Consider the following 18,899-nt stretch of genomic DNA (forward strand, 5'->3'; position numbering starts at 1 on the left):
AATGTGGTGAGATGAAGAGCCCTGCCGAGTAAGTCCTAAGATGAAGTCCTCCAAAGACACCCGAGAATGCACTGAGGATGCAACAGCGATTTTTATTTTTTTTTTTTTTTTGGATTTCCACAGCTTAATCTCCTGGTAACTCTTGACTTCCTTCTCCCAGATTAAGGGCACATTTTTAATTTTTTCTCCCAGAGCAGATCAACACAAAATCCCCAAAAGAGGGACTGATGATACAGGACACTGCACTCCCTCCATGTACCCTTTAGGGAGGAGAAGGGAGATCAAAGCCCCATGAAAGACAGCAAGGCACTTCCCCAGCCATGTTACTGGGGGACATTCAGTTATCTGTGTGAAGGTGTAGGATCAACACCTGACACACAGGCAATTCTCCCTTTGTAGCATAATTGCAGAGGAAATTAGAAAACAGATTGGCTGCGGCACAGCTGCAAGTCATTTCTTTCCAACACTTTCCAATACACAAATATAATCTCTTACAGCCATATCATTTACCTCTCCTTCTCCCTGCAGAGCCTGCAGTTCTTTCTTATAGGTCTTCTTCCCAAGAGTCTCATAGATTTTTGTCATCACCGGTATCTTCTCACCACCATCACTCATGGCTGTATGATATTTCGGCTCAGGGAGGTCTCCCATGAAACGGAGGATAGTGATCCACACAGCAAGTGCTGCCTGTAGGAAAATAAACTTAATCTTTAGCTCACAGCAGAGCAGTGGAGGGGGTGGTCAAGCCATGCTGAATCCATCAGGATCACCACTGTGGTTTCCCTGTACATCTGCAGGAGACAAAACACTTTCCTGCACCCCACACAACAATTCTGCCTGCAACACGTTCCTCATCTGAGTGAGCAAAAGCTGGGCAGGCTGGTGGCCAGGACCACAAGGTCAGGCTCATGTGCTCATGCCATCATGACCGCGTTTGTGCAACATACGAGGGGCTTGTTTCTTGGCTAGGAGATGTCACCCTTACAGAGAAGCAGTGACTGAGAACTCCTAACCCACTGCAGAAGAGGAGAACCATAGAGAAGGCAAATTCACGGCCAATGTAATGTTCATTATAGCCATGTGGGCTCAGTGCACTTCTGCCCTTGTACTTCTGGTTATAGGACAAGCATTTCTCCTCTCCTAGCTCTGCACTGGAGTACCTGGCGAGGTAAGAAACAACTTTTGCAGCTGCCAAATAACATCTGTACTAGCTCAACAATTTTCATCGTCCATGCCCTAAGCCCAGAATACTTTATTAACTGTTTTAACATGAATATCGAGGTACAGAGAAGGACTCACCACTATGTCCCTCTAATGCTTGCTGTCTTGTTTCAAAGCATGCTGGTGGGACAGTGTTTACCAACACATGATGAAGGCTGTGTTCTCCACTGAACTACATCAATGTATCCCAAAGGCAAACTGGTGCCCTTTGGGTGAAGAGCTCCCCAGGCTTCCTCCAAACCACCCTGCTCAAGGATTTTCATCCCCTTCCTCACCAGCTGGTCTCCTTCATCCTCGTGGTACAGGAGAGGCTGCTTGAGAGGCCGGCGAATGTAGGTGTGTGTTGTCGTGCCCTGGAAATATGTGGCAGCAAACTTGGCAAATTTGTACTCTGAAATATCTTCCTCCTCTTCCTCAGGGAGAGGCAATGCTGCATCGAGGTCTTCTTCTTCCAGTTCCTTCTGGGCTCGCTCAAGATCCTGGTGGGAAAGGACGTCAGGTGCTCAGCATGGCTTTGGATGCTGAGCTACTCTTTCCCCTTGGTCCTGACTTGTCTGCCTATCTGATTTCCACCCCAAAAGGAAAAGCCAGCTGGGGGGAAAACCAAGAAATGTTACTATGGAGCCCAAACAAAGCCTGAGTCCTGTAGGACGTGCTTTTGCCCAGCAACATCCCCAGATCAGTAGGAGAAACATTAAGTGTGGCCCCACTCCCACCATGGGTAAAAGGTAAAAGGTGTCCAAGAGCTAAATGTAATGAACCACGAGGGAGAACATCTCAGAGGCTACGGGTCCTCAATGATCTTATAGCAATATTGCTCCCTTCCATGCAGCAGCCCCGGGGAAAGCCTGCAGACTGCATGTCTGCCCCAACCACCACATGGCAAACTTCTGTAGCCGTGAAAAAGGAAGGAATTCTTGAAGGAAGCCTTCAGAGATCCCCTTTTGGATTGCCTCACTCTACCCTGATAAATTCTTGTATTCCTAAAGCCTTTCATGTTATAGCCAGGCTTGTGTATGTCTGCAGTACCTCGAAGCCATTGGGTGCCTGCCCCTCCTGGCCAGGCAGGGAGGAGGTCGTCCCTAGGAATCCAAACATTTTGTCCACCATATCTGAGTCATTCACTGGCTCGTTGCGAGCTTTCTCCATTTTTTCTAAAAGCTCTTTCTTCCGACGTGCTTCCTCCTTTTCCTTTACTTCTCTCTCCGCATCTTCACGGGCCAGCTGGGCCAGGCGTACCTGGAGGGGGACACATGCAATGACTGAACTGCCTCCAAAGAGCCAGCTCTGAATTCCGCAGGGCCTGGATTTGCAAGGCAGAGTGCCCGGTGCTTGGGGCACTATGCCAGGAATGTGGCTTGGAGCAAACCAGTAGCATGTCTATGCCTCAGCTTCCTAACTGCAGGACAAAGCAGTAGAGTTTTCTCCCTCCTTAGTGCCTGCCTTGAGTCTCTGGTCCATGCACAGAGACTCCACTTACGTTATTTTTTCCTTCTATATATCTACCTATGCACACACACACATTATCTACACAGTGTGCCAACTCCCCCTTCAGCCTTCATACAAGACCAAAAGGAAGCAAATAATAACCATAATCTCTGACATTCCTGTGCAGCAGATCAGAAATTCTGGAGCAGCTTCAGTCTAGTTAGAACACAAAGGTCTTTAGAGAATTAAATACAAATAGGTCAAGCAGGGCAGAAATGTCTCAGATATTTTTGGCAATCCTCCTAAACAGAACAAACCCAAGCCCTGGAAAATGGTGATACAGAGCCTCAGAAAGAGAGCAGTCTTGGCGTACTTGGTGTTTCTTTTCTGCTTCCTCCTTGGCTTTCTTGGCACTCATCTCCTTTCGGAGCCGTTCCTCTTCCGCCAGCCGAAGTTTCTCTGCTTCCAGGCGCCGATGATACTGGTGAATAAACACAGGAGCCCCTCTAAACATTTACTGCTTTTTGGATTTTTTTGGTGCTTTTTAAACACCAGCCCCACAAACATGTGAGGCAGGAGCTATTTGTCTCCCCTGTCCCCACATCCATTTCACAGCCATCTTCTCCTCCTCAGTACTCACCTCTCCTCGGAGGCGCTTGTAGAGCCTTCGGGCGATCATGCCGCGGGCATAGGCCTGGATGGTGAGGACAGCCCAGAGGCGGTGGCGGAAAGCCCTGCGGACCAGGTAGCCCCGGCACCGGGCCTGAAACTCGATGATGCGCCGTCGGGCCATGTGGTACTGCTTGTGGAGCTTACGGGATCGGTAGAGGGCCTGCAGTCTCAGGAAGCCGATCCGCATCTGCAAGAGGGAGCGGGATGAAACCAGTCCATCACAGCCCACAGGCTTGTCCACCCTAAACAGGTTTCCCTCGCTAATCTCCTTCCTTCGTGGCTGTTAAAAAGAAATCAGCTCCCTCCAGGACAAGCCTTCGGGAGGGAGGGAGGTTCTCCAAGAAGGTGGAGAAATGAAGCCCTCCAGCTGCTGCATGGATTCAAAGCTGAGGAAGGATGAAGGGAGTTTCTTCCCCACTGAGTGATAATGTTTCTCCCTTTAAGAGGCTTCAGGAGGTCTGGTTCCTCATATCAAGGTAGCTACATGCCAGAAGGCTGCTCCCATGGAGTTCCAGCACCTCCCATGGGTTCCCCTGCTAATCACTGCTCCTGCAGACCTCCTGCCTGGTAGCCAAGGATCTCTTCTGTGGAAGGAGGCAACACCCTGAGCAGTCAGGAAATGGTTATTCCTATCATGTTGCTGTCTCTGAGGATGATATCGAACACTTTGGACCCCAGCATGCTTCCCGAAAGACCCAATGTTAGATCAGAGGCAGCTAAAACAGGGCCATGGACTGGGCTGAGGAGAGGCTGGGAGAAAGCCCTAATTGCAGATTTGGTCACACCTGGAGATGGAGTCCATTTTTTAGAGGAAGCTGCTTCTGAGTTTTCAGTCACCTGGAAACTGCGGGAAGACTTTTAAAACACCAAGTGACCATTTGGTACAATGGACATCTAAGTTATGAGGAAAAAGGTCAGTGAGAAGGTGGTTAGGTGCTCTCTTTGATGAGAAGGCAAAGCATCAAAATCACAATTCCATTCATCCTGCCAACCTAAACATCTCAACCCTGTGGGGCAGATTGAACCAGGACACTCTAATTTAGGTCCCACCTGAAAGAAGGAGGAAGATACAGGTGTGAGGAAGCACCCACATACTTACAGCACCGTAGTTCTTCCTGCAGTTATGTCCACGCCAGTATCTCTGAATCATCAGGACTGAGTTTCTCACTTTCAGGAAATTGGACCTGAAAAGGCATTTTCATCACTTGTGTCTGTGGTTGGACAGTTATCATCTCCAAATTATCATCTCCAGGGCCTCATTCTTTGGAGACTTTAAATTGAGCAACTGGGTGGAGTAAACTCTACATTTTTGGCCTGAACATATCTCCTCCCCAACATTCTTTGCCTTTACAGGAAGGTCTGTAGAGGCTCTCTCTGATAGATCTCCACAGGCTCATACATGGGAATGGGTGGAGCAGGAGATATTGGTAATAGTCCCTGCTCTCCCCCCCTTGCAACCTCCTCTTTCCTCTGAAATTGTCTCACTGTCCGCTCTCCCTGCTTCCATCCCAGCCACCTGCAAATGGATATAAATGATCTAAATGTTCTAAACTATCAAGAGTAAACTCCAGCAACACCACCCTGCTACCAAAATATATTAGCTATAAGGATAACAAAAACTAGCAATAATTATTCAATAAAATAAAATAAAATATAAAAGCAATATAGCAATATATTATATAAAAGCATATATATAAATATAAATATTTATATATATAAATATGTAAAAATATATATAAAAGCAATATATAAAATATAAAAGCAATAAAAGCAATAAAAACTAGCAATAATTATTCAAGAACATATTATATTAATTTCAGTAACATGTCTGAATTTTATATATAAAAGTCCTTACTAGTCATAATTTCTGTTCTTTTAGATGTCAAAAATAAGATTTTAGTAGGGAAAAAAAAAAAAAAGGAGCAAAATTTTAAATCTGCTTCCCCTAGCTACTAATACTGCTACCACACTAACTTGTAATTAATATCAATTACTGGATAATTTATTTTTACAGAATTACTATGAAACAGGTTTGTTTGGCTAAGCTTTATTTACATTGTTTACATTTACATTTATTTACATTTTTTACAAACAAGCAAACCAAACCATGCAAATTTTTTTTTTTTTTTTTTAATTCTGATTCTCATCACAACAGTTGCTTCATTTCTAAATCTTATTTAAGTAGACTAAGGATAGACCATAATTCCTGACAGCCTTTAAGAATTTCTCTCACTTTCTCACTGTGTCTCACTGTGTTTTGTAAACACAAACTTATGCCCTGCTACCCTCGTCTGCTCCCTGCGTGATGCTTAGACTGGTCTGGTCCTGTGCTTAGACACCCTGGGGACAAAAGCGTCAGGAGGTCTTGGAAGTCTCTGTAGGATTACTGTGGGGAGGTCCTATAGCAGCCTTCTGGTACCTAAAGGGGGCTTACAAGAACGATGGGGAGAGACTCTTTATCAGGGAGTGAAGTGAAGGAGTGGTTTTAAACTGAAAGAGGGCAGGTTTAGATTGGCGATAAGGAAGAAATTCTTCCCTCTGAGGGCGCTGAGGCCCTGGCCCAGGCTGCCCAGCGGAGCTGGGGGAGCCCCAGCCCTGGCTGTGCCCAAGGCCAGGCTGGATGGGGCTGGGGGCAGCCTGGGCTGGGGGGACATGTCCCTGACCATGGCAGGGGTTGGAATTAGGTGGTCTTTAAGGTCCCTTCCAACCCGAACCATTTGGTGAATCTATCATTCTATAAGGTGACAAAGCTTCTCAGAGTTATTTGGCACGTGACTTTTTCTCAAAATCTAAGGCCCAGCCTAAATTACAGCCATAGCTCAGACAAAGAGCACAAAGCCCCAAGAAATGTTCCTGTCCCTCGTCTGTGCATGAAGCGTGGACGTGGCTGTGGCTCCCCCTTGCCCTCCACAACTGTGCCATGAGCTTCCAAAGGTCCATCTACTTGCCCTCCTCGCAGGTCTGTGGCAACCAGTTTACAAAGGGAGCTTGTAAAAAGCTCCTTTGGCTTTGTGGAGAACACTGTTAGTCACTACGGAGGACCTGATAACCCCATTACAGCCTTGTGGGGTTCCCATAAGACTGCAGGCTTAGCATTGCCTTCAGCAGAGTCCCACTACTGTGTTGATGTAGCAAGCATCAGCTCCCCTGAAGTCAACACTGAACAGGGAGAGAAGGTCCTATTCTGTCCGTATTTGAGGCAACTAATACTGTTTTCCTCTGGTTTCTTTTACTATTTTCCTCCAATACTTGCTGCAGCTGAGTGCCAAGTCCCCTCTCCCCAGCTAAACTCAGGGCAGGTTGGACAGGCATGGAGGGAGCAACGTTTCCCCCAAGATCTGCTTGTTAGCCCACCTCCAGGAGCTAGCAGGGCTCACACCTACCTGTCTTTGAACCCACGCACGACCTTCTGGATGAGGATGACTTTGTCTGTGATGGCTTTGTCCCTCTCAATCTCCAGCAGCATGTCGTGGTGATCCTGAGGGAGGAACCAACAACCATGTCAGAAGATCTCCATCTGCTTGAGGTGGTGCAAGTGCAAGGTCCTGCAGGACGGCCGGCGCAATCCCAAGCCCAACTCCAGGCTGGGCAGAGAATGGCTGGAGAGCAGCCCTGAGGAGAGGGACCTGGGGGTGGTGGGGGGTGAGAAGCTGGACTCTGCTGTGGGGCCAGGCTGAGAGAGCTGGGGGTGGTGGGCCTGGGGAAGAGAAGGCCCCGGGGAGAGCTGCCAGCGGCCTGCCAGGGCCTGCAGGGGGGGCAGGGAAGCTGGGGAGGGACTCTTTGTCAGGGCTGGGGGGACAGGACGAGGGGCACCGGCTGGAGCCTGGCAGGGGGGAGGCTTCGGGGAGGCGTTGGGAAGAAATTCTTCCCTCTGAGGGCGCTGAGGCCCTGGCCAGGGTCCCTTCCAACCCAAACCATTCGGTGATTCGATGGTTCTCTTATTTAGGTGTGGCTGGCAGGGTGCTATGAGGCCCTTCCCCAGAGAAGATGTCCAAAATAAACTCTTGGGTCATTTTCCTTCCCAAACATACCCCACCTATTTTCTGGGGAAATCCTAATATAGATCCTAGCGATCCACTGTCTTCATTCCCAAGTGAACCAGAGCAGGAAGAAGACAGATATATAATGCTTTATAGTCTGAAAGCATCCAAATTACATTGGTCTTCCATGCAAAGCTCTCATCTAATACCTTCCGCCATGGGACCAGCTCCCAGGAGCACTGGAGAGGTTTGGAAACAAAACCTTTTTCTCCCTCCAGCAAAAGATGCAATGCCTCCACACCCAAGGACAAAAAGGCTTTATCACATGGAATTTCCTTGCCCTGAAACTTTCAGATGCACCATCCTAAGCTTTCTTTTGATTCCTCCCACACCAAACTCCACTTTCTTTCCTGGCTGCAGCATGCTGAGCCCTGGGCCCAGCATGCTGGGTGCAGTGGAGGCAACTCTGCACGTTTCCTGCTTTGCTCGACCTCACGCTGCCCTTCAGGGCCTCCCAATTTCTCCATTTCCTGCCCTAACAGCTGTGAGATCTTGATAACAAGCACTGGAAAGAGCGACTAGTAGGAACAGCTTCTAGGGAAGGGATGAGGGTGTTCGTGCTGGAGATGGGTTGGGGGGGTTATTTAGATATGAGCCACCAGGGTTTTCTGCTGAGATTTTTGCTTGAGAGAAAGCTTTGCTTCCATCCTGGTCCCTTGCCAGCTCAGCTTCCTCTCCTAGGGGCAATGCAGGAATGGGTTTGTAAGGAGCAAGGAGCGTGAATGGGAAGTGGCTGCTCTCATCTCACGGGGACCTGAAATGCTGGGCTGCTCCATGATAGCCAAACTGATGCAGAGAGGGAAGCTGTAGGCTAATCCTGTATTGTGCAAGGACAGTGCAAAACCAAAGTGAGTTTGTTGTGCTCTCAGTCCCCCTCTTTGCAGGGCTCTGCGTGGACATCCCTCCTGCTGCTGTGCCTTTTGGGTGAAGGCAGGAGATGAGACAGTGCGTCACAGCCCAGGAGGAAAAAGGCTATGCGTTGAACGTGACTATTTCTGCCTCCACGCATGCATCAGTGCTGGCAGAGTGTCAGGACTTCCTCCTGCCCACTGCTTCCTAAACTGGCCCCAAATATCCTGCCTTGGCTCATTTTCTGCCTCCTGCCAGGCCAGGCCAGAGACCACGGATAAGGGACACATCTTGCGATGGAAAGGGGTTGGTAGGAGACCGTAAGGGCAAGGGTCCCAGATGGCAGGGGGGGACGCCAAGAGCCCATACCTTCAGGAATATCTTTGTCTTGCCGATCTGCCAGTCGTCGTCCTTTCCGAGCACCGCTTCAGCAATGCGCTGGCACGTCCCACGCAGGTCGCCCTGGTGGGAAGCGGGGTGGTGTTCGGCAGGACCATCCTCACCCCTGCTGCTCAATGGTGGCCATTTCTGGTCTCATTTCCAGCAGTTTTCTGCTAATAAGCTTCTCACCGCGTATAGGGTGAGTGAGATGGGCTGAATATGGCCCCTTGGTACTCAGCTCCTTGTCCCTAGCATTTTTCCTCCACTTTTTAAAGCCCAGAGCACCACCACAGCATCTGGGAATCTGATGCTGCATGATTACTTTTGGAAAGGATGCACTCCCCATAAATACCTCCAGAGAGACCAGCAGAGAGTAAGTGTTTGCAATGGAAAAAGGTACTCACCTGCTTGTATGCTGGCTTCACGCCGGGCATGAGCACACGGTACCGGTCCACGAACTCCACAAACGTGTAGCGGATGGGGTAGCCAGCCCGGCGGATCCGGATGGTCTCCATCATCCCCGAGTACCTCAGCTGCCGGACGCACAGCTCCCGGTCGAACAGCTGGGGAAGTTACAGGACTTGGTGCTTTGATTGCACATCTTGGCCTGGATTGGCCATAGGAGCTGTGTAGTGCAATGAAGTCACGCACCCACCCAAACCCTTCACTTGGTGGACCCAAGGCTATAGGAGCCTTGGCTGTTATGGGCCTGATCCTAGAATATTTTCCCCTTTTATTCAATTCTCCTTTGCAGAACTTCGTATGTCCTACATGCTGCAAATGGGACAGAGAGAACTAGAGGACACAATGCAATGGTGAACATCACCTTGGGAAAGTGAGACCACACCACAGTCACCCTCGTAGTGACCACTCGTGGTCATTGACTTCTGCTGGCAGCTCTGAGCTTTACCGGCGTGATCACAGCAGTCAGGGCAGTGCCATTTTGAAGGCAGAGGAAGCCAAGGACTAGATCAGTAAAGGCTTGGACACCGAAAGGTTTTATGGTGCCTGAACCCTTTGAGTTAGGACATGTGGCTCGCCAAAGTCACACAGAAAAAGAGTTCAGCCTTGTAGATGCCCTGAGCTCAGCCTGGTATCTTTAAACCACCCCTTATATCCAGGAAGACATCCAAGGAGGTAAAAATGAACGGCTCAGACCAGAGACCAGCAGAGGGTTTTAGGGAAGGGACAAATCTCAGGGCAGTGCCCATGGCTGCTCCTAAGAAGCAGCAGGTAGTTGCAAAGCAATGCAGTCCTTGCAGATGTTTGCTAATGAACCTGGCTGCTCTCCTTTGCTTGGGGCACCTCAGGGAGGAGAATTAGGGATGCTGATAGCTGGCTGCTGAAGTGAAGGGAGGCTCAGAAAAATCCCTGCTGGTGGCTTGGTGCCTCAGTGCACTGGGGAGGATCCTGGAGCCCCCGGGACACCCTCTTGCAGCCTGAAGTTGTCTGCTGGAAGCATCAGAACAGAGTTTAGCCCAAGTGTAAAATAAAGGCCCTCCCTTCAGCTGTCTAAAGTATGAGCACATGCAGATATGAGCATCTAAAATACATCATCTAAGTTCCCAGTCCTGACAATAGCTTTTGGAGTAGGTCATAGCAGCCACTTTGAGAGGTCTGGAATGGAGTGAGACAGATCCTGATCCCAGGAGAAGATAACAGATGAGGGAGAAAAAGGCAGAAGGTAGCATCATCTGGGTTTGGACTCAAGCTGTCCTCGTCTAATGTGGGTACTGGGGGCTGGATAGGTGCAGAGGAAGGTGTTGTGCGTTCCTCTCTCCCTGCACCATGTTTGTGGGCTTGCAAATAAGCTCCCGATGCAAACAATTTTTATTTTTTTTTCCCAAAGTACATTTTAGAAGGAAGCAAAAGTTTTAGAATAACAGAAAGTAACAAACAGTCAGGACTTTCCACTGACCTTTCACTTCCCACTATACCATTTCCTATCACTATCAGTACGCTTTCCTTCATAGCCTGGGACAGAAAATGAACTCCCAGAAAAAGTTCTCTTTTGCAGTCGCCCTGCACAGCTCTGTGTCCCATTATGTGTGCTGTTTTTCCTTTGTTTTACTAAACCATGACAAAAAATGAATTTAGCAAAAAACCACATTTCATATTTTGTAGCACTACTGTCCCTTATGCAGTGTTCACTCATCCACTCATTGCTTTAACAGGGAGATTAATTTCTCTTTGTCTGATTCTTTCAAACTTCTAGCTGTTTTTTATCCCACTAAACGTCTTGTAAATAAATGGGGTGAACAGAATATTGTAGCTTAGAGCTTGTAAGAGCTGGTCAAATCCAGATTTGCTACGAAGGACGAAAAATGCCTGACTGAATGCCAGACATCCAGGTGTAAAAGCAGCTTGAAGCCGGGGCATCAGGAATAATTTGTTAATGTCTGTTCAGGATGTGCAGCTATCTTTCAATATCACCCACGTGCTAAAGCAAGGCTTTGGTTTGATCTCAGCTCAGATGATAATCTCAGCTCAGACATCTTGTTTCATATTAACCCAAAGTCTTCCTTTAATTTGCCGTTAACTGCCTTTTAATTTTCACCAAAACCAGGATAAGGAGACAACAAACTGCCTGGAGAGCCACCAAACTTTTCACCCCGTGCTATATTAGATTCACTGAAGAGCAAAAATAAGTCTCAACTGAACACTGTTTATATGTAACAGCTCTGAAATTTGATATTTTACGCTTTTATTTTTTTTTTCCACTCATTTGAGCTTTGCTAGCTAACAGTAGATAAAACTCCACCTCTGGCTAGATTACCCGCTCCTGAAGTACAAAGGCATGGGCAAAATGACTCACAGAAACAAACAGCTGAAATTATTATTAAATCAAGCCGTTCCTCCCCAAGAATTATCACTATCAAGAGCAATGAGAGGCTAGCACGAGATTGCTGATGGCTCCAGGGTCCAATCCTGCAGGGGGGTGATCCTGAGGCTGGGGTTTTCAGCATCATCTCCCTTCCACCGAGTCACTGCACGAGAGGGCAGTGGTCCTGCAGCCACCTCCTTTCCTTTCATTTGCTCATAAAAGTTTGTCCCCAGAGCGTTCACTGCTTTTGCGGCAAACACAATAAAAGCAGCGTTTTTAACTGGATGCCAATTATTTTTAAGTTTCTGAGCAATATGTATATATATTTTTTGCCTTCAGGCTTGCTGTAGCTGCATTTAAGAGTACTCTGAACGGTGGAGGGAATTGCCTGTTGGTTGTTCATCCGGATAAAATGTTGTAATAATCCTATCTGGCACAGTCTAACCTCCCTCCCCTGGGAATCACAGCTAAGTAATTCCTCTTACATTTCCTCTGTGTTATTTCCCTTTTCCTTTTTTTTTTTCTTTATGATTTTTAACTATTCCTTCACAATTGTTACAAAAACAAACAAAAATCAAACAACAACATCAAAATAAACAGTTGAAACGAATCTAATGGGTAAAACCAAATAAGGTCCCTCAGAAAGAAAGGTTTTGCAGAAAACACCCACAGGAATGGAATCGTTTTTAGGGGACTGTCAAACTCTGCAATAGGGCCGGACACAGGGCCCTACAGCTGGTAGGGAGGCTCCCACCCCCTATAAAAATCAGATGCATTTCCTACAGGGGAAAGGGCTGTGGGGTGAATTCCTTGAGGTCATCCTTGGGAAGAAAGGCGGGGGAAGTATCTCCCCTATAAAAAAGTTTTGGGGTGCAATGAAAGTGCCCAACTTTGCCAGCCTTTCCTTCACGAGCTTTGGTGACCCCTTTGCTTGCAGAAAGGGCTGTGGGTTTGTTTTCTAAGCACCCAGGGTCAATCCTGCCTCTCCCGATGCCCGAGGGACTTTTACCATTAACTCCTGTGGATAATTCTGCACAAAAAAAAAAAAAAAAAAAGCAACCAGGAGAGAAAACCAGGACTCACCATGGGCTTCTTGTACTCATTGGGCTTGATACAGCGGACAAAAAAGGGCTGGCAGACACTGAGAGTCCTCATCAACAGCTCCAGGGACCGCTTGAACTGGCTGCTGAGCGTCGGCGAGCGCTTCCTCGTCTCCGCTCCCTGCAAAACGGCGGCAGAGCGGGCTCAGGAAATGGAAGGATAACAGAGCCTTTCCCCTCTGGCCGCGTCCCCGGCAGCCTCCGGCTGGAGGCGGGGAGCCGAGGCTTCAGGGCTGCGGTGGAGGATGCCCGAGGTGGCAGAGATGGGGAGAGGAGAGGGCTTGGGGCCACAGGGTACCTGGCTTTGTCCCCGGACTGCTCTGCTTGTGTTGCACGCACACTCTACGATTTGCTCCAGGTGCCTCTACCCATTGAGGAAAAGTGCCATAATTTAATTGCTCCTGCTCGAGCCTCCCTGTGTGAGTCAGGTTCCCAAACGCCTCATGTAGGACATCAAAAATTTCTGTATTGCAGCCTGGGGCAAGGCATTTGCCCAGGGGTGCTCCACAGGAGATGTTTGGGCTTCCCCCTCCCTGTGCATCACAGCACAATGATGCTGACCTCGCTGTCCTTGTTCTTCATGTCTGACCCATCTTCTGCACCCTGGACCAGCCTCCAGAGGCTCCTGGAGGCAGAAAAACAAGCCAGGGGCATGTTTGCTGCAGGAGACTCTGCGATGGCTCCAGAAATTGCTGCTGAGGTCTATTTTCCCCAGTCTGTGCTACAGGGAAGATCTGAGTTTTGTCTGGAAAAGAAAATTAACTAGACCAAAGGATTTAGGGTGAAACTTTGGGATGATTTGGGGAGAGAGTTGTAACTCTCTCCAACTTGAAAATAGGACACACTGTGACATGATCTGATGGCCAGAGATTTCCCAAAGGGAGGATTCCAGCAGGATTTCATGCACATTTCCTCCGAACATCCTCTTCTTTGCAGGTGGTCAAGCCACGTGTGGAGCCACGAAGTCCCCATTTGCACTGACCTTGCTGCTCTGTTTTGCAAGGCGGCGAGTTTTATTTTGACCTCTTTTGCTAAAAACTTTCTGCTTCATCCTACAGCAGTCAGACAACGTCCCCACACCCCATAAAGGAGGCATTTCCATAGCCCAGGTTGGACGCAGCGATAGGACAAACCCAGTCAGCACAAACACAAAATCGTCATGGAATTCCAACAAGGCAACGTGAGCAGAGAAAATCCAGCTTGTGCACACCAGAAAAACCTGGCCCTCTTGGCCAAGAGAGCTTGTGGGGCTATCGGTAATCTCTCCCAGCAAAATCCTCCCCTGAAGGACAAACTGTTAACGAATCTAAAGTAATTAATGGATGCAGCTGCTACCTGCAATGCACTGTAGAGCCTGGTGGTTTTGTCACGGATTTGATGAGGAACGGGCTGTTTCAGCAAGAATCTTAGTTTGGATAGCGTTGATTAATTCTTTCTTACCACTTAGCTAATTCTGTGCAGGGGGGGTCACCTCTAAGCCATGAGGAAGGACAGTCACAAGAAGCAGTGACAGACACAGGAGCGGGGCTGGAAGGTGGAAGCAGCTGCCTGTTTGTCAGGTTTGCAGGTTTGTGCTTGTCCGGGAGAGGTCATTTTTCAGCTGTGGTGGTAGAAAGGATGCAAAACTTCGTACCAGGGGCTCCTACATGGGAATGTGAGAGTGGTTTGCTCCCAGACTGCAGGTCCTGCCTTCCTGGTGCCTTGCAGTCCTTCCTTGCGTGCACCCAGCTCTGGTAGAATGGTGTCTTTTCCATCCTTACCCTGAGAGCCTTTTGATGGGAAGGGCAGGAGGGAAGGGACACTGGCCAGAAGTGTCTTCCTGGGCAGAATCTGGCCATGATTTGTCTCCTACCCATATCAGCAGAGAGGTCTCGGCTCCTCCTGGCCAGACTGCACCACCCCATCCATTTGCATGGACCTGGGTGGTGAATGGATGGCTCGTCCCCTCCATCCCTGGGCCTAACACTTGCACACAGATCCCTCCACGGCGGGCACCAGCCCCGTGGGCACCAACCAGGCTCTCAGCTGTGCCATGAAACCTCAGGTGTGTATTTTACATCAGCCTCCTCCTGCATGGACACGATGCCAAGGCTGGAGCCAGCGTTCCTCCTGCCTCACCTGAGAATCACACCTCTTCCCTTCTTTCAACAAAACGGCCAGAAAAAAGGAGCAGAACAGCCCGCCAACATGGCCTAATGAGGCACTGGAAACAGAGGTTTATAGAGACTGCAGCATTTTTGGGACACAGACTGTCTCTTCATCAGTGTACATACAGAGCCCGGGGAGGATGAGACCTGTGTATAATGGGGAAGGAGGAGCAGCAATCACAGGTGCTGTAACCTGGACTGGGACACTGAGTTATCGCTCAGCCTCAAAGGGCAAAAATAAAAATACAGAAGCAAAAGAGAAAAATAAGACAAAAAAAGAGAATTACAAGATTCACAGGGAAGCATCATCTCAGAAGAGAAGTTCAGAAAGACATGCAGCCCAGCATGAAATTCAGACATGCTCCAGTGCTGCTTCTTTTTGGCACCTCAGCCTAGCTTTAAAGATGCAGAGACATGGCTGCTTGCAGTAGCATAAATACAAATATACAAAACACAAAAATACAAAAAGTCAAGGCAGGATATCAGCAGCAGGACACAAGGGGACATTCCCCTGGCACAGGGTGCCTGAGATCCCCAGTGGGGATCCCATCAGGACGCATCCCAACATCTCTGTGAGGCTGTAAAATCTCTAGGGACCTATTCTGGCTCCTCCTTTGGATGTCTTGGACACATTTAGGTACTGATTTAGGGCTGGGAAAGCAAAAACCAGTTCAGCCCAGCTACACCCTGTGTAGTCAGCGGATGAAGGTGGACTCTGGGCTATGGAACTTCTCCGCACCTCTTTAGGATTGTAAATGGTGGATTGCAGTCCTGATCCATGCCAACAGGACACCGTGCTTGTCAGCCTTTTTTTTCTGAAGTCTGAGGACACTGAAGCTTACTGTTTGCTGTGGGAAATGTCACTGGGGTGGCCTCCAGATGTGCACTGACAGTTGAGGACTCATCACAGCAGGTTCTATGGTGGCATTTGGTGAAAAGACGGTCTCTGTCCCCAAGGATGTGCAGTCTGGAAAGTGCCTTGAGATACAAATCTGACACTGGATGTATAACAGTGCCAAGCGTCACTATTTTGGGCTAAATCCCTATTTTATACGACTCACTGATGGAACGTCTCCTTTGGCCTAGTGGTTCCACCCTTGCCTCAGTGCCTAACAAATACGACCAATTATTATTCATTAGAAAACTTACAAAACTTGAAGCTATATTATGAAAACAGTCATGACAAGAACAAGACTCTTAGAAATCATCAGCGTTACTTGTCCAATTTCCCTCTGTCTCCTGTTGTCATCAGAGAAAAAGACTGGCATGAGAATTTCTGGCAGATTTTGCACAATTCTCTCCTCCGCTTCATTTCACCGTGTCTTAATTCAGGAAGGATTTTCTTTTTTGGTGTGGGGCATTGCTACAATCCTAGAGCAAGGCCCAGTGAGATTCTGCTATCCAAACACCTTGCGGATGTGATATGGAGGGGAAGGAGTTCAGCTCTGGAACAAATGGCTTGGGGTCGTTTTGGGTCAGGTCGCCCTCATTGGAATTCCAAATCCAAGCACCCTGAGACAATGCAGAGGTAAGAAGGGTTGAAATTCAGCCCATGCAAAGATCTGAATTTAGAAAGCCAGGTCCCTCTCTAGCAGAATCCCTCGGCTACCAGGGGACTGTTGTGGCAATGTGGGCAGAGTCACAAAGCTAACAGCACAAAACCTTTAGCACACAAGTCTCTACCTTATGGCCAAACATCTAGCAAGAAAGGTTTGGAAAGCCATCAGAACCAGTCATGAGTTGAGGTGCAACAGAAAAGACGAAGAGAGGTGCCAAGAGCCTGTTGGGATGAGCATGCCAATGTTCAATATTAACCGCGCCTTTGAAGGCTCAGATTTGAGCTCTCACAAGTCACGAAATACCCCGGAGACTGAAAGCATTTCCAAGCGACACAGAAATGCAATCCAAGAGTCACTCTTTGCACCAGAGCCATCAGATTTCTGTCCCCAAAAGTGCAAAACAGGGCTGGATTTGCATCTGCTTTGAGGATTAATGTCCCACTGAAGCCAACGGTGGCAGCAAGATAAATTACATTCAAATCCCACACATGATCAATCTGAAGTTAATTAAAATGACTCAAATACCAGAATAACAAAAACAAAACTTTGTCTCGGGCTGGTTCTGATTTTATCCAAACCAAATTCCCATCATTACAAAACTCTTTTGAGTTGAATCTTACAAATAAATGGCACATACTTCTGTAGCTACACAACAAGCCCTAAAAATACTCTTCATCACGCCAGTCACTTGAAATGGATCCTCTACAAATAACACAGGGCGAGCAATAAGCCAACATGAGAAAAGCACAGTCCTCACCAAGGAGAGGTGAATATGCAACAGAGAAACTCATTTATTCAGTTTACCTTTGGTGTGGGTGTGGGCGACTGGCCAAAAGTGCTGGATGCATAGCCACAGAGAAACTACGTGAAGCACAGGTAAAACAAAACAAAAAAAAAAACATACAAAACAAAAAAAAACAACAAAACGAACAGAGACAGAGAAGAGCAAATAGTGAAAAGAAGGAATAACCGAAATGGGAGCCTGACTTTGTTAGTCCTGGAGGTTCAGCTGTTAAAACATCCCATGAACAAAATGTGCTAATTCTTGGATTTTTGGCCATCCCCCTCTTGGCTTTTCCCGTCTCTCTCAAGATTCGTATCCCTGAAGCTGAGGGAACCACCACTGTCCAGCTCTTACTTCTTGGAAACATCTCCTCTCTACCTTTTAACCTCACTAGCTATCCATCCAGGGTCAGCCAACTCCACTCCTCTCCCTTGCGCATCCCTGCTCTCCTTTGACTAGGTTAGAAGATGCCAGCGAAACAAATTTTCACAAAAATCCTAAAGAAATTGCTCCCTCCCCTCCTAATTTTGGTCAGATAGCTTCTACAGAAATGAAATTTTCACCGATGGGAAAGCACCCAAATCTGATCTTTTGTTTTTCCCTTGACCAATCTCTCATCTTCAATTTCCATCTCCCCTGCTCCTTCTACCTGTTCCCGGAGCAAGCAGTGCTGTCGGACCCTGCTGGCTGGTTCCTCAGGGGAACCATGGATAATTCCCACTGAATCTGTTGTTTTACCCGACACTGTTCAAAGCAATGTTGGTGGAAAACCGTGGTAAAATCACCTTAGCCCTACGTCAGCTCCTACTTGTCTGAATGGTTTTGTTTTCATGGTGTTTAGGGATTTGTGCTCTCTCCTAACATGTTCATGCTAACACCGTGCATGATTAGGGGAGATGGGACAGAACCTTCACTCCTCTTCTGGTTCCATATCAGGCAGGTTACAAATCCCTCGTTCAGGTAAGAAAAGCAGAGATCATTAAAGCATCAAGGCACAGGGAGCACCATTCAGGACAGATTCTGAAGGTGCTTAATGACAGCACAGTGACTGGAAGTATAAGAGAAAAGGGTTATCCCCCAAAAGTGCTCTGATGTTTTAAAAGATCTCAGTTCTGAGGTTCTATACAATGCCCAGGAGGACATCTTGATTTTGCTACAACATACTGCCAAAGGACAGCTTGGTAGGAGTCCCCATGATGAGTTCTGCAAAATTACACAAACCTGAGAGCTCCCTCTCCTCAGTTCCCCAGAGTGCAACTCTGCTCTGCCCAAACAAGCAAGAAATCATTTCCAAGGTGAACTGCAAAGCTTGCGTCGAAAATAAAAAGCGGCGAGGAATAAGCAATAAAAAGCAAAGGGAACGGCATCACTGATGCTAAGGGATTTAGTGTCCGGTTCAAGGGGAACACCACATCTGGGGACAGCTCCAAACCCACTGGGATTGTCATAGAAATTGGTAGCTTGATGGGAGCTGATAGACCTCATCTCATTCCTAACAAAGTCAGAAGGATATTGATCGTTCATTTCAAACGGAGCAAGGCTGAGTGCCTACGGGTTTTGAATAAGCCTTGCAAAAGTGCCTGTAGCCTATTTTAAGATTTTTTGGGGGAATTTAAATATTTCTTGTCCTTAACAGTCAAAGGAGCTCAGCACTTATATCTATTTGGCACTCCTGAAAGTCCCCAAGTCCCTTGGACCATCAGTGGCATTGGCTTAGAAACAGGGCTCCAGTCACTAAAAAACTTGGTTGCTTTGGAAAATCTTATCCTGACATCTTTTTAGTGCTGTATCTGCAGCTCCTTCAGAACATCTATTTGGTTTTAATTTCTCACTCTATTATATGCAGATCTGGAATATTATAATATATATATATAAGGGCTGGCTCTTTCTATAA

The 18,899-nt window shown here is 47.7% G+C and overlaps 1 protein-coding gene across 1 annotated transcript in view; it reads right to left on the reverse strand.

The window, feature by feature from the left end:
- MYO7A (myosin VIIA) overlaps positions 1-18,899 on the reverse strand; it is a 94,899-nt gene that overhangs the window by 24,621 nt on the left and 51,379 nt on the right. The window contains exons 17-27 of the mRNA XM_083816541.1: positions 17,026-17,082; positions 12,499-12,636; positions 8,996-9,154; positions 8,580-8,672; positions 6,705-6,799; positions 4,421-4,505; positions 3,290-3,508; positions 3,023-3,130; positions 2,251-2,460; positions 1,497-1,700; positions 511-687 (exon numbers count right to left, since the gene is read on the reverse strand). Coding sequence (XP_083672667.1) covers positions 511-687; positions 1,497-1,700; positions 2,251-2,460; positions 3,023-3,130; positions 3,290-3,508; positions 4,421-4,505; positions 6,705-6,799; positions 8,580-8,672; positions 8,996-9,154; positions 12,499-12,636; positions 17,026-17,082 — 1,545 coding nt within the window. The remainder of the gene's footprint in view (positions 1-510; positions 688-1,496; positions 1,701-2,250; positions 2,461-3,022; positions 3,131-3,289; positions 3,509-4,420; positions 4,506-6,704; positions 6,800-8,579; positions 8,673-8,995; positions 9,155-12,498; positions 12,637-17,025; positions 17,083-18,899) is intronic.

The sequence above is a fragment of the Anser anser genome (assembly GCF_964211835.1).
Source record: "Anser anser genome assembly, chromosome: 1".
Classification (NCBI taxonomy): domain Eukaryota; kingdom Metazoa; phylum Chordata; class Aves; order Anseriformes; family Anatidae; genus Anser; species Anser anser.